This window comes from Chiloscyllium plagiosum, chromosome 2, assembly GCF_004010195.1.
Source record: "Chiloscyllium plagiosum isolate BGI_BamShark_2017 chromosome 2, ASM401019v2, whole genome shotgun sequence".
In the NCBI taxonomy this organism is placed as follows: Eukaryota; Metazoa; Chordata; class Chondrichthyes; order Orectolobiformes; family Hemiscylliidae; genus Chiloscyllium; species Chiloscyllium plagiosum.
Window position 1 is genome coordinate 92,903,490 of NC_057711.1, and position 16,338 is coordinate 92,919,827.

Sequence of the window (16,338 nt, forward strand, 5' to 3'; positions counted from 1 at the left end):
TCTCATCAGCATTCTTCAATAGCCTACACAAATACAAAGCTAAGGCTTACATTCAGACAATTCCTCTTGTTAATACAAAATTTTGCATGTTTGCAAACAGATATGAACCCAGCTCAATTTGCTATATCAGTGTAATTATGTAATTTTACACAAACATAAACACATAAACTTTCTGCACTAGATCTAACAGTCTGACAGGGGATGCAGCAGAGGGAATCAGAAAAAAAAGATTCTGTTACTTGTCATGATTTTATATTTGCCACTGCCACAGCAAACACTCAAGACCTACAGATCAAGAATAAACAGTACAGTTAAAAATGATGTAGAGTAACTGAAGTCCTATATTTGGAATACGTGTTGGAGGCAGGTTTAATTGTTGACTTCTAAAAAAAACTAAATGATTATCCGAGGAGAAAACAAAATTGTAGCAGCAGAGGGAAAAGAAATATGTAAATGGGTCTAACTGAGTTACTATTGAAGAGCACGGGCATGAAGAGTATGCCAAATGGCCACTATACCAAGACTTTAATTTCACCTACTGATATTTTTCTTGCATCATGTCTGTTGTAGATTAATTGAAAGAGACCAAGATCTGTTGACAAACTCGTATTCACCATATTTGCAATAGATGGTAGAACACAAAGTAATTAATTATGTTTTCTAATTATTTTTCTGCGTTTTAATTTGTTAGGTAAGTTTTCTACAAGTGGGCTCCAGGACTACCACAACATCTACATGGGACAGCTCAGACCTTTTCAGTTAAAGGAAGCTAAAGCAAGGATTATTTCAGATGTCAGCATGTTGTGATGCTAAGGATCAAGGAAGTAATAGTGGGATTATCATCCTTGACATGGATCAATCATCAGGTCCTGATGAAACGTATCACAGGCTATTAAAAGAAGCCAAGGAGGAAATAACAAAGTCTGACCATCATTTTACTATACTCACGATGTAACTTTGATGCTCGAGGTTTAGAGGACTGCTAATGTTTTTTGTTTCAAAGGGGCAACAGAAAAACTGAATAATTACAGGCCAGACAATACAACTCTGTAATGGACACATTATTAGTTTCTGAGAGATAGAAGGAAGCATTCCTTACAAAGGCACGGATTAATTAGTATGAATTTGCTAAGAGGAAATTGTCTCTAACTGGGTTACGTTTTTAGGACATAACAAGGAGGATTAATGAGGGTTGTGCAATGTTGGAATTACATGGACGTTGGAATGCTTGTGACAAAATTCTACTTACAGACAGACTGAAATGAACCCACAGGATCCAGGGGAATTCAGCAAGCTGGATATAAAACTGACTCAGTGATAGGAAACAAAGGATGATAGTTTGGTAGATTTTGTAACAAGAAGGTTGTTTCAAAGGGGTTCTGCAGGGACCAATTCAAAGTCCTCTCCTTTTTATAGAATGGAGTAATAATTTGGGCATAAATATAGGAGCAGTGACTGAAATGTATGCAATAGAAAAATTGGCTGTGTGGTAGATAGCTTGTACATTGCAGTAATATATTAATAGACTGGTCAGGTAGGTAGATCAAATGTGGGCAAGTGTGATTTAATCCTTTTGGGGAAATCAAACATGGCAAAGGATTACACAACCAATGCAAGAATATCAAGTGTTGTAGAGGAGTGGGGACTTTGACATGAATGAGAGTGGTGCTGGAAAAGCACATCAGGCCAGGCAGCATCAGAGAAGCAGAAAAATCAATGTTTCGGGCACAAGACATTCATCGGGAATGAGGCTGGGATTTCCTGATGAAGGGCTTTTGCCAAAACGTTGATTTTCCTGTTTCTCTGATGCTGCCTGACCTGCTGTGCTTTTCCAGCACCACATTCTTGACTCTGCTCTCCAGCAGCTGCAGTACTCACTTTTGCCACTTTGGAGTTAATGCCCACAGACTCCTCAAGGATCAAAGCAGTAAATATTGTGCGATCACCTGCCACAACGCTAAAAGTAGAGAATCTGGTTTGCCAAAACAACCTGTGATCATACTTGCAGTTGTGTGACTTCAGATTTACATCCAAAATTGCCCTTGGACAACACAAATGCATTAAACAAACGGAGCTGCAAAAAGAGAAACCGGGCAGCCTTGAAATCAAATTCTAAACGTGGACCAATAGAGCAATCAATCTTCTTCTGGAATTCAGAGATTCAGTGCTTGCTACGCAATTAATAAACAAATTATGGGGGCATCCTTACTACCAAGGTTGTTAAACAGATCTCTGATAAACAAAACGTAACACAGCATACACACGTTGAGACTCCAAACAGAACTTCAAAAAACCTTTTCGATATGCTCCTGAAATTGAGTCACCCGAAAAATCAAACATGCCCAAGGAAACGCCTTCGCATATAATGAGGGTTATTAAATGCCTGGCCAGCATCTCAAAACACTGGATGACAGACTAAGAACGTATGAATGTGCAAGACAATTCTCAAACTAGATGACTCATCATTCATCTGATAATGACTGAACGTTTTGCTTCCAGATAGGTTAAAGAATATCTGGAGGTTAAGTAGTATAACTAGTCAGGTTAAAAGCACATCAGTAACGTGAAGAAAGATGGCCCAGAGAAACACATTTAGGATCACTTTATTTTACATAAAACAAATAGTTCATCACACAGATCATAGGTGCACCAGTCACATCATCTTGCCCTTACTTTTCAAAATTTTCAAATAAAACTATCGACACCTAACAATAAAATGAATGAAAGTAAATTCATTAGATATACAGAACACATGGAAAACAGAAGGAGGAAATACTGCCTTGGCCATTCAATGGGATTGATGGAAATGGTTATGCAGGCCTGACTGGGATACACCCAGAGGATATCCTGTACATCGTCACCTTTTTGTTAAAAATCTAGTATAATTCTGGATGCACTTAAAAGCAGATGAACTGCTCCTCTGTTGTCCTGTAATAGAAACAGAGAACTCATTATGCCATGAGATTCAAATCCCTTCTGTCATTATTATGAGGCACTCGATGAGTGTTGTGATTCTACAATTTGGACATCCCTCCGGTGTTGCAGCAGAGACAACTCTGATGCCATTGAGAGATGGCAAAGCCAAAACGTCCTCAGAGAAAGAACACTTCACCTTGGGGGTAACGTAGTGGAGAGTCACAAAATTATAACACCACAGACCCACTACGCATGGGTTTCTTCACTCCCACATGTAAGAGTGGTAATAAATATATGGCATGGAGGGAATGAAAATTTGATAACTGGCTTCACTTCACATGTTTTCTCATTAGATGGATCACGTGCAGAGGTATCTTGGAGTCCATGTACATCGATCCCTATGTTGCCACCCAGGTGGATAGTGCTGTTAACAAGGCATACGGTGTCTTAGGTTTCATTTGTAGAGGATTGAGTTCCGGAACCGCAATATCATGCTACAACTATACAAAACGCTGGTGCGGCCACACTTGGAATATTGTGTACAGTTCTGGCCCCCATATTTCGGGAAGGATGTGGAAGCATTGTAAAAGGTGCAAAGGAGATTTACCAGGATGTTTCCAGGTCTGGAAGGAAAGTCTAATGAGGAAAGGCTGAGAGACTCATTGGCAAGAAGGCTAAGCGGGGATTTGACAGAGACATACAAGATGATCGGAGGATTAGATAGGACAGACAGTGAAAGTCTTTTTCCTAAGATGGTGACGTCAGTGTTAAGGGGGGCATAACTACAAGTTGAGGGGTGATAGATTGAAGACAGATATCTTTACGCAAAGAGTGTTAAGGGCGTGGAATGCCCTACCTACTAATGTAGTCAACTCAGCTACACTAGGGAGATTTAAACAATCCTTAAATATGCACATGGATGGTTTTGGGATCGTGTAGGGGGACGAGTTGAGAATAGTTCACAGGTCGGTGCAACATCATGGGCCGAAGGGCCTGTTCTTCGCTGTATTGTTCTATGTTCTAAACAAGATATATAATTCCTGTATTACCTGTCTGTAACATTAAGTCATCTCAATTGCTTAATAGTTTAATACTACACTTTAATCTACATTCAACCAGGTCAATCTTGACAATTAAATCCTGCCACATATGTGAGACAACATTAGGATTCTTGCACGTATCCAAATATTATCCATTTGTGAAAGATAAAACGTGATAAGATCTTGTATTTCTCACATGTGTTTGTATCCAAATTCCAATGGACATCTTATATAGATAGAACAGAGGCTAATTGCCCAAGATGGTTTTCCATGGAAATCTGTCAGCAGAATTAAAAAAGACCCAAATGTTTCAGTAACTGAATGCACAATTCATTACTTGGATAACAATATACAATTTGGTAAGGTGGATTTAGAAGAAAGTAAAATTGAACATTTAGATGAAAAATAAAAGACTTGACCAGGTGCTGTGAACCAAGTCACGTTGGATTTTTTCTGGAAGCCAGAGGCAAATGGTTGGAAGAAAAAACAAGTGTAATGAACTTTTTAACATTAAAAGATACAAGTCATTCATCAAATAGATGTCCAGACTCATAAAAGCACTCACACTGGAAATACTACGGATCATCAGCAACAGGTAGAGTCCTAACCAATCCGATGTTAACTGGAAATAACCTGCACAAGGCCTTACCACAGGATATATCTTCACCTGAAGACAGGTAATTCGATATACATATATGAAAAACATGGTTTGTCGGTCATTCATTGTATCTTTTAAAGCAATCCTATGGCCTTAAGTAATTCAACCAGAACAGGACTCGTGATTACATCAGCCAATAACATTAGCAGAAGATATGAATTGATCCATAATAAAAACTGAAAGAACTGCAGATGCTGGATATCAGAACCAAAAATAGAAATGGCTGGAAAAGTTCAGCAGGTCTGGCAGCATCTGTGGAGAGAAATCAAGAGTTAATGTCTCAGGTCCAGTAACCCTTTCTGAAACAATGACTCTGATTTCTTTCCATGGATTCTGCCAGGCCTGCTGAGCTTTTCCAGCCATTTCTGCTTTTGTGAGTGGACTTGTACTTGGTGGTTGGCAGTCCTGTCTTCTACTTCCCATCTGCTTGGTTATTGAACAGAGGTTTTCACCTTGTTGATGAGCAATGCAAACACTGAGAAAAGGCACTCACTTGAGTTTGTCAAAATAGTAAAGCAGGTCAACATAGTGTTTGAGAAGGCATGTGCATTACTTTTACAACTTTTGGCATAGAATATGAGAGCATGGAGATTATGTTGGAACTATATATATCATTAGCTGGGTCGAAGTGAATTGGCCATGCTAAATTGCCTGTAGTGTTAGGTAAGGGGTAAATTTAGGGGTATGGGTGGGTTGCGCTTCGGCGGGTTGGTGTGGACTTGTTGGGTCGAAGGGCTTGTTTCCACACTGTAAGTAATCTAATCTAATCTAAAGCTGGAGTACTGTGTACAGTCTGGTCAACTCACTACAGAAAGGATATCATTACACTAGACAGTATATAGGGGAATTTTATGAGGAAATTGCATTTTCCTGTTTTGGTAATAATGAGGAAAGATTGGGTTTATTTTGGCCTGAGAATAGAGGAGGCTGAAAAGTGATTTGACTGCGGTGTTAAGACCCTGAATAGACCGGATGAGACATTTTTACCTTAGTAGCTACTACCTTAGTCAGCGAGTAGTACGCATTTACTTTAAACAACTCGGAGGTAAAGAAAAACATTTTCACCCAAAGAGTGGGAAGGATCTGGAACTCACAGCCTAAAAGGGTAATAGATGCAGAAACTCTCCACTCATCAGCATCTTAGCCTGCAGAGCTACAAATGAAATGCCGCTTATTAGGCTGGATGGCTCATTTCTTGTTTGGCACAGACACTATGGGCCAAGTGGCCTTCTTCTCTGCCAAAAACTACAATTCTATTTTATATTCTTGTATAACTACCAAATTACTGTACAGTTGTTGTTGGAAATTGTTATGTAATGTAAAATAGTAAAACAATCTTAAACTACTACTCAAAGTATTTTGCATCGTTCTAAATAATCTGATGAAAAGCTGTAAATTTGAAATGTTAACCATTTTTCTCTGCTTAGCCTCAAGTGCAACCAACATTTTGTTTTTAATCTACGTTGTTACATAGCTTTTCCACCAGATAAAAAAAAATTAGATCCAACATTACCAGAAGACTACTTTCACATTACTATTGTTATAGGTACTTAGGATTTTAGAACCTCCAAAAATACAACCATAATTTGAATCCAATCGGAAATATTTCCTACATTATGTATCTTTCGTTGTGGGATTATGATTGACAGGTATGTTATCCAGAAGAATCTCTTTTCTGGGTCTAATAGCTGTGGAGAAAAAGAAAAAGACTAGTTATTTGGATCAGCATCTTAGAAGTATGGAAACTGATGACTACTGAGGTGTTAATTGCATTTCTGCAGATTTTTGTGAGGGAGGCGGATGGATTTTGTATTCCATAAGTAAAAGCTCATCAAATGTGGAGGACAGTTAGGACAATGGCAAAACCATCACTCAAATTCTGAATGGAATGATTTCTCATTTCTGTCTCTGTGTTCTATTTTTGCTGAATAAATAATTATGTTGTCAGAATAAATTATATTTACTTTTTTTAGCTGTGGCCCTTATAAAGGATTATTATGTCGAAACACAAAACAGGAGGAGAAGGCCATTCAACTTTCAAACCATCTGTGTCATTCAATATATGAACATGACTGAATACAATCATCGAATAAAATCATCGAATAAAATAGAATCCCGACAGCATGGAAACAGGCCATTCGGTCCAACAAGTCCACATCAACCTTGCAAAGAGTAACCCACCCAGACCCATTCCCCTACATTTACTCCTGACTACTTCACCTAACCTACACATCTTTGTATTGTGGGGGAAACCCATGCAGACACAGGAAGAATGTGCAAACTCCACACAGACAGATAGGAATCGAACCCAGGACCTTGGGCAATTTAGCATGGCCAATTTACCTAACCCACACATCTTTGGATTGTGGGAGGAAGTCGGAGCTGCCGGAAGAAACCCACAGAGACACAGAGAGAATGTGCAAACTCTACACAGACAGTCCTCTGAGGATGGGATTCAACCTGGGTCCATGACACTATGAGGCAGCAGTGCTGACCACTCAGCCACCGTGCCGCTGATCATATAACTCTTGGTCCTACTTTCTCTCATGACTCTTTGAGCCGTCTGCCTAAACCCTTCTTCCAAACATTCAAAGTTTGGGCCTCAATTGCTCCTGTTTTTCACATTTCTATGTAAGGAATGGTGAGATATCCCAAATCAGGATGGTGAGCGGCTGGAGAGGATCTTGCAAATGGTGTTCCCATGAATCCATTGCTCTTGTCCTTGTAGATAAAGTGGTCAACCGTTTGGAAGGTGGTATCTAAGAAACTGTGGTCAATTTCTGCAGTATATCTTGCAAATGGTACACATTGATGCAACTGAGCATTAGTGGCACCAATCAAGTGAGCTGCTTTATTCTGGATAGTGTCAAGCTTCCCGAGTGCTGTTGAAGCTTCATTCATCCAAGCACCCCTGATGTCTGTCCTGTAGATGGTGGATCAGATTTGGAGACTCAGGAGGTGATTTGTTCACTGCACGATTCCAAGCCTTTGTACTTATATGGGTTAGTCCAGTTCAGTTTCTGATTAATAGTTGTGTTGGCAGTGCAGGATTCAGTGATGGCAAAGTCATTGATGATCAAGGGACAATGGTTAGACTGTCTCTTATTGGTGATGGTCATAGCCTGGCATTTGTGTGGCGTGAATGTTACTTGCCACTTTTCATCCCAAGACTGGGCATTGTCCAGGTCTTGCTGCATTTAGACATGGACTGCTTTAATATCTGAGAAGTCATGAAAGGCTTTGAAAATTGAACAATCATCAGCAAATATCCCCACTTGTGATGGAGGAAAAGCCATTAAAGAAACTGATGATGGTAGGGCCTGTGGAACTCCTGCTGAGATTCCTAGTACTAAGATGACTGTCCTCCAAGCAACAACAATCATCTTCCTACCTGCCAGTTACGATTCCAACTATAAAAAACTTGTCGATCTGATTGCTGTGAATTACTGACTGGAGAAAAAGATTATAAAAAATGCCTGCAGAGTTATGACCATTAAAAATGACCATTGTACAAGAACTGAATTCATTTCAATGATATTTATTTTTGGTTTGGAATACAAACACTCAACATTGACCAATCTAACGCTAACACTTAAGTTTAACTAACTCATTGCTAGGCAATCTTAGAATTCCTAGAGTGTGGAAACAGGCCCTTCAGCCCAAGTTGGGGCGGCACAGTGGTTAGCACTGCTGCCTCACAGCACCAGGGTCCTGGGTTCGATTCCTATCTGTCTGTGTGGAGTTTACACATTTTCCCTGTGTCTGCATGGGTTTCCCCCCACAATACAAAGATGTGCAGGTCAGGTGAATTGGCCATGCTAAATTGCCCACAGTGTTAGGTGTAGTCAGGGGTAAATATAGGGTCAGGGGTTTATGTGGGTTTCTCTTTGGAAGGGCGATGTCGACTTATTGGGCCGAAGGGCCTGTTTCCACACTGTAGAGAATCTAATCTAATTTAATCTAATCTAAACTCCACACAGACGTTCCCATCCTTGAATACTATGAGCAATTTAGCTTAACCAATTCACGTAACCTGCACATCACTGGATTGAGTTGCTCTGGACACAGCTTTTATACATTGTAAACTATGTACCGTAGATACTAGAGATGGGATGTACTTTTGAGGCCTTATAAAGCCTCAGGTCAGACCACAATCAGCGTAATCTGAGCAATTTTGGGCCCCATACCTCAGGAAGGATATATTGACCCTGGAGCGGGTCCAGAGGAGGTTTACAAGAATGATCACAGGGATGAAAGTCTTAACATATGAGGAATGTTTGAGGACTCTGGGTCTATACTCGATGGAGTTTAGAAATATGGTGGGGGGGGGGGGGGGTGGATTCTGATTGATTGAAACTTTCAGAATACTGAAAGACCTGGACAGAGTGGATGTTGGGAAGATGTTTCCATTGGCAGGAGAGACAAGAACCTAAGGGCACAGCCTTAGAGTAAAAGGGAAGACCTTTAAGAATGGATATAAGGAGAAACATCTTTAGCCAGAGTGGTGAATCTGTGGAATGCATTGCCACAGATGGCTGTGGAGGCCAGGTCATTGAGTATATTTAAGACTGAGATAGATAAGTTCTTGATTGCCAAGGGATCAAAGGTTACGGGGAGAAAACAGGAAAATAGGGTTGAAAAATCGATCAGCCATGATCGAATGGCAGAACAGACTCAATGGGCCAAATGGTCAAATGTTTGCACTGATGGTCTTATGAATAAAAAGAGGAAGAAACTCAGCAGGGTCTGGGTATAGACAGAAACAGAACTAATGTTTCAAATCTGATATGATGTGAAGAGTCACATTGGACTCAAAACATCAACTTTTTCTCTCTCCATAGATGATGTCTGCTGAGGTTCTCCAGCACTGTGTTTTTACAACATAGCTTACATGCTTGATAATAGCAATCCCAAGTCAATTTCTGTAAAAAAAAAATCTGCCATCCAAATATAGAAGGTGATCAGATGAGCATTTTTAAAGGCATATTTGAGGGGAACCTGAACATTTCAGATTTCTTTTTAATTTTGTATTGCATCACGCTACTTTATCTCAGTTATCAACTCTTCAGTTTCCATTATTTACTCGAATGTCTCACTCTTATTTCATAAAAAGATGTTTCCACAACGAAATCTTTCTTCAATTCATTTGAAATCTTGTTTGGTTGGTAATTGAGAGGTCTCTGAGCCAGAAATATTGACTGGAATTATCCCAGCACCTTGAAATCAGGTTCAGAGACAAGAAGCAACATCACAGCAGTCAAAACCATGCAATATTGAAGAGGCATTTGGATGGGTATATGAATAGGAAGGGTTTGGAGGAATATGGGCTGGGCGCTGGCAGGTGGGACTAGATTGGGTTCGGATATCTGGTCAGCATGGACGGGTTGGACCGAAGGGTCTGTTTCATGCTGTACATCTCTATGACTCTATTTCCTTGTCTCATTAAACTTTTATTAGGGAATGTATTGCTGTGCTAACCACAAGAAGCCAAATGAGGTCCATGATGGGGTAAATATGGTGCATTTGTCCCATATCATACCAATCATTTTCAGAACTGACTAAAGTCCCAAGTGTGTACAAGTTCATAACAGCAGGACCCAGCTCTTCATTTCAATTGTACGTTCCCGGCCTCTCCTCCTTTTATTCCACTTTTATACAGATACAAGCTGTGGATTTACGAAACGCGAACAGAAAAATGCATTTGGTGAGTCTGATGTGATTTAATCGCCTGGGACTCATATGGATGAACTTCAAGATTAATTCCCAGAGTTCAATACCCCATTTGCAAAGGTATTTGTCCTGCTTATTCTAAAACAAAGTTTGATCAATAAAGAATTAATGCATACATACAAAGCACAGGTTGTTCCACACACCTACTTTTTTTTTTCTTTATTCATTCATGGGATGAGGGCATTGCTGGCCAAGCAGCATCTATTGCCCACCCCCATTATCCAGAAGGCAGCCAACAGCCAACCACACTGCCACGGGTCACATGTAGGCCAGACCAGATAGGGATAGCAGCCTCCCTCCCCAAAAGACACCAGTGAACCAGAAAGGATCCTCTGACAATGAATTCCCTTAATTTCAGATATCGCTGTATGGACGCCAGGAGTATCCGGAATAAGGTAGATGAGTTTGCAGCATGGATAGGTACCTGGGACTTTGATATTGTGGCCATTTCTGAGACATGGATAGAGCAAGGTCAGGACTGAATATTGGAGGTTCCAGGGTTTAGAACTTCCATTAAGATCAGGGAAGGTGATAAAAGAGGGAGAGGTGTGGCTTTGTTAGTCAAGGATGGTATAACAGTGGCTAAACACTTCTGATGAGGACTCATCTACTGAAATTATATGGTATGGACTGAGGTTAGAAACAGGAGAGGTCACGCTGCCAGGCGTTTTGTAAAGGTCTCTGCAAAGTTCCAAGGATGTGGAGGAGAGGATTGGCAAATCAATTCTGAGCAGGAGGGAAAGGAACAGGGTGGTCATTATAGGGGACTTTAACTTCCCCAACATTGACTGGAAATGTGATAACTCTAGTACGTTGGATGAATCACGTTTTGTCCAATGTGTGCAGGAGGTTTCCTGACACAATATGTCGAAGAGTGGACAAGAAGGGAGGCCACACTGGATCTGATATTTGGTAATGTACCAGGCTAGATGTTTGATTTAGTTATAGGTGAGCACTTTGGAGAGAGTGACCATAATTTAGTTACGTTTAGTTTAGCGATGGAAAGGGATAGGTACATGCCACAGGACAAGAGTTACAGATGGGAGAAGGGCAATTGTAATGCAAGACTTAAAAGGCATAGAATGGGGCAGCAAAATGCAGGGGATCGGACCATTGAAATGTACCATTGGTTTAAGGAACAAATATTGTGTGTCCTTGATAGGTATGTCCCTGTCAGGCAGGCAGGAAGTGATAAGGGAACTGTGGTTTACCAAAGAAATTGTATCTCTTGTAAAGCGGAAGAGAGAGGTTTATGTAATGTCGAGGTGAGATGGTTCAGATGAGGCGATGGAGAGTTACAGAGTAGCTAGAAAGGATTTAAAGAGAGTTAAGAGGAGGAAGGAGGGGACTTGAGTAAACTTTAGCAGGTAGAATAAAGGAGAACCCTAAAGCTTTCTATAGATATGCGAGGAATAAACGGACGACTAGGGTAGGAACAGGGCCTGTCAAAGATAGAAGTGGGAAGTTACGTGTGGACCCTGTGTTTTCACTCGGGAAAAGGAGAATATTGTAGAGGAGAAGACTGAGATACGGGCTATTAGACTGGAAAGGATTGAGACGTTATCAATTCTAGGAGTGAAAGTAGTTAAGTCCCCTGGGCTGGATGGGATTTTTCTGACAATTTTCTGGGAAGCGAGGGAGGAGATGGCCGAGCTTTGGCCATGATCTTTGAGTTGCCACTGTCTATAGGTTTAGCACCAGAGAACTGGAGGATTGTAAATGTTCAAGAAGAGCAGTAGAGATGACCCAAGTAATTACAGAGCAATGAACCTTACATCTGTTGTAGGAAATGTTTTGGAAAGGATTATGAGATAGGATTTATAATCATCTAGCAAGCAACAATTTGATTGGAAATAGTCAACGTGGATTCGTCAAGGGAAGGTCGTGTCTCACAAACCTCTGAGTTTTTTGAGAAGCTTGTGGATGAGGGTAGGGCAGTTGACGTGGTGTACATGGACGACAGTAAAGCCTTTGATAAGGTTCCACGTGGTAGGCTGTTGGAGAAAATACAGAGTCATGGGATTGAAGGTGATTTAACAGTTTGGATCAGAAACTGGCTTTCTGTTAGAAGGCAATGAGTGGTGGTTGATGGAAAATACTCAGCCTGGAGTCTGGTTACTAGTAGTGTGCCACAAAGATCTGTTTTGGGACCATTACTGTTTGTCATTTTTGTAAACGACTTGGACGCAGGCATTGGTGAATGGATTAGTAAGTTTGCAGATGATACGAAAGTCGGTGGAGTGGTGGACTGTGTAGAAGAATGTTGCAGGTTGCAGGTAGACTTCAATAAACTGTAGAATTGGGCTGAAAGGTGGCAATGGAGTTCAACACAGATAAATGTGAGGTGATTCACTTTGGGAAGAATAACAGGAAAACAGAATACTGGGTCAATGGAAAGATTCTTGGTAGTGTGGAAGTGCAAAGGGATCTTGGTGTCCATATACATGGATCCCTAAAAGTTGTCACCCAGGTTGATAGTGCTGTTAAGAAGGCATACGGTGTGTTAGAGGAATTGAGTTCCGGAGCTGTGATGTCATGCTACAACTGTACAAAATGCTAGTGCAGCTTCACTTAGAGTATTGTGTGCATTCTGGACGCCCCATTACAGGAAGGATGTGGAAGCATTGGAAAAGGTGCAGAGGAGATTTACCAGGATGTTGCCTGGTCTGGAGTGAAGGTCTTATGAGGCAAGGCTGAGGGACATGGGTCTGTTCTCATTGGAGAGAAGAAGGCTAAGAGGGGATTTAATAGAGATATACATGATGATCAGAGGATTAGATAGGGTGGACAGTGAGAGTCTTTTTCCTAGGATGATGACATCAGCTTGTATGAGGGGGCACAGCCTCAAATTGAGGGGCGATAGATTTAAGACAGATGTCAGAGGCAGGTTCTTTACTCAGAGAATGGTAAGGGCGTGGAATGCCCTGCCTGCCAATGTAGTTAACTCAGCCACATTTAAACAGCCCTTGGATAACCATATGGATGATGATGGGATAGTGTAGGGTGATGGGCTTAGATTAGTTCACAGGTCAGTACAACATCGAGGGCCAAAGGGCCTGTTCTGTGTTGTATTGTTTTATGTTCTATATCCATTGAATTCAAACTCCACCACCCGCCATGGTGGAACTCAAACCCGGATCCCTGGGACACCACCGGATCTCTGGATCAACAGGCTAGCGATAATACCACTAGGCCATGCCCTCCCCTAATCTAAGAAGGAATATTTATTGTGCATCAATTACTTGCTTCAATTTGCGCAACTTCCCAATTTACCCCATGAATAAATATTAAAAATCTAATTTGTTTGGGGCAGCATGTCAACTCAGTGGTCAGCACTGCTGCCTCACAGTGCGAGGTACCCAGGTTTAATTCCAGCCTTGGGTGACTGTGTGTGTGGAGTTTGCACATTCTCCCCGTGTCTGCGTGGGTTTCCTCCAGGTGCTCCGGTTTCCTCCCACAATGCAAAGATGTGCAGGTTAGGTGAATTGGCCATGCTAAATTGCCCATAGTATTCAGTGATCCTAAATGTAGAATACTAAGATCTAACAGGACATATACTATTATAGTAGCATGAGATTCAGAAGTAATTAGCAAAATCACATCAACTTCTTCTAGATGAAGAATGAGTGTCTTATGTTTTGCAGTACTTAGATTTCCCTGGACGTAGAAGTACAATTTAGGCTTAGGGCTTGACTGCAAACCAAATGACTAAATTCCTAAAATGGACTGTAAGGCAATTATAATACCTCCCGGTGAACATTAATTTGAGGAAGTAGTACTGTTGGTGATGGAAAACCTCTCAAGATTGTTTTATTGTGTAATCTCATGATTGTCTTTTGCCATTCACTGCCATAACCATGGCTGAATTCACTACGATCGACACCCTGAGGTTGCCACTGATCAGAAACTGAACTGGACTAGCCAAATAAATGTTGCACAAAAACAGACCCTTGCTCTAAGGAAGGGTCACCAGACCCGAAACATTAACTCTGATTTTTCTTCACAGATGCTGCCACAGACCTACTGAGTTTTTCCAGTAACTTCTGTTTTTGGTTTTGATTTACAGCATAGACAGCCTTTTCGTTTTCAAATAAATATTGACATGCTGTTGTAGCACAGAGAGTAGGAATCCTGCAGTGACTAAGTCACTATGGACTCTGCAAAGTCTATCTACCAATTACATGGCAGAAGTTTGAAGTCTGTTGGAATACTCCCCATATGCCTGGATGAGTGTAGCTCCAGCAAAACAAGGAAATTGAAACCATCCAGCTTGATTCACACCACATCCACAGATGTTCACTTTCTTTGTCACTGATGCACAGTAACAATAGTGGCTCAGAAATTAGATTACTTTACAGTGTGGAAACAGGCCCTTCGGCCCAACAGGTCCACACCGACCCGCCGAAGCGTAACCCACCCATACCCCTACATTTACCCCTTACCTAACACTACGGGCAATTTAGCATGGCCAATTCACCTGACCTGCACATCTTTGGACTGTGGGAGGAAACCGGAGCACCCGGAGGAAACCCACGCAGACACGGGGAGAACGTGCAAACTCCACACAGTCAGTCGCCTGAGGCGGGAATTGAACCCGGGTCTCTGGCGCTGCGAGGCAGCAGTGCTAACCACTGTGCCACCGTGCCGCCCATGAATTTTAACAGTAAACAGTACCTTAACAGTACCTTCCAAACCCATAATCCTGAGCACTTGGAAGGACAAAGGCAGCAGACCTTTGCAAGCATCCCTTGCAAGTTCCACTACAAGCATTTTATCATCTTGACTTGGAAATTATCTTAAATACCTTCAGGATTTTTGGTTCAAAATTATGGTGCTCCCACTCCACGAACATGGTGTGCCTATCTAAACAACATGGACTACAGCAATTCAGAAAGACAACTCATTTCCACCTTAAAGGGCTATTACTATGGGTAATAAGTGCTAGCATAGCCAGTAAAGCCTACATCACCTGAATTAATTTTTAAAACTGTGCAAATACGGATGGTGATTAAAAAAAGAAAAGCACAAGGCCTGAACTGGAGAGCAGCAACATGGTTAGCGGTTAGCACTGCTGCCTTACAGCGCCAAGGACCTGGATTCGATTCCAGCCTCAGGCATATGTCTGTGTGGAGTTTGCACATTCACCCTGTGCCTCCGTGTCAAGAGGTGACGCAGAAAAATCAGAGAAAAATCATAAAATCCTTACAGTATGGAAAGAGGCCATGCAGCCCCTCTTTAGAGCATACCAGCCAGTGGCAGTCCCACACCTTATTCCTGTAACCCTACCCGTCATGACTAGTTCATCCCCTGGACACTATGAACAAGTTAGCATGGCAAATCCAACTAACCTGCACATCTTTGGACTACAGGAGGAAACTGGAATATCCGGAGGAAACCCAAGCAGACATGGGGAGAATGTGCAAAGTCCACACCAATTCTATTTCCCAGGGCAGAAATGACTAACATTAGAGGTCATAGTTTTAAGCTGGTTGGAGGAAAGTATAAGGGGGATGTCAGAGGCGGGTTTTTTACACAGAGAGTTGTGAGAGCATGGAATGAGTTGCCAGCAGCAGTTGTGGAAGCAAGGTCATTGGGGACATTTAAGAAACTACTGGACATGCATATGGTCACAGAAATCTGAGGGTGCATACATGAGGATCAGTGGTCGGCACAACATCTGTACTGTTCTATGTTCTAAGGTCCCTTGTGCTGTGATGCAGCGGTGCTAACCAATGAGCCGATAGTCAATGTCTTGAAAATTGTGTCGAATTTTGATAGCGTGTATACAAAGGGAATGCTTCCGCTTATCATGAGGAACATAACTAGAACCCATAATGACAGTCATCAAGAAATCAGAAGAAATTTTGTTACTCTAAGTTGCAACATTTAAAAAATATTTGGACATGAATAGAAAACGTTCAGAGGGATATGGGTCAAATGCAGGTAAATGGAACTATTTTATTTTGGGAAACCTGGTTGGCATGGACGAGTTGG

General features: G+C 41.4%; 1 protein-coding gene across 2 annotated transcripts in view; it reads right to left on the reverse strand.

Annotated features, from left to right (window-relative positions):
• Nucleotides 1-2,587: 2,587 nt before the first annotated feature.
• The window catches only part of lyrm7 (LYR motif containing 7), a 40,693-nt gene continuing 26,942 nt past the window's right edge, over nt 2,588-16,338 (reverse strand). For both annotated transcript variants that reach the window (XM_043714296.1, XM_043714306.1), the window contains exons 5-7: nt 6,228-6,302; nt 4,153-4,234; nt 2,588-3,340 (exon numbers count right to left, since the gene is read on the reverse strand). In XM_043714296.1, coding sequence (XP_043570231.1) covers nt 6,229-6,302 — 74 coding nt within the window. In that variant the 3' untranslated portion in view covers nt 2,588-3,340; nt 4,153-4,234; nt 6,228. The remainder of the gene's footprint in view (nt 3,341-4,152; nt 4,235-6,227; nt 6,303-16,338) is intronic.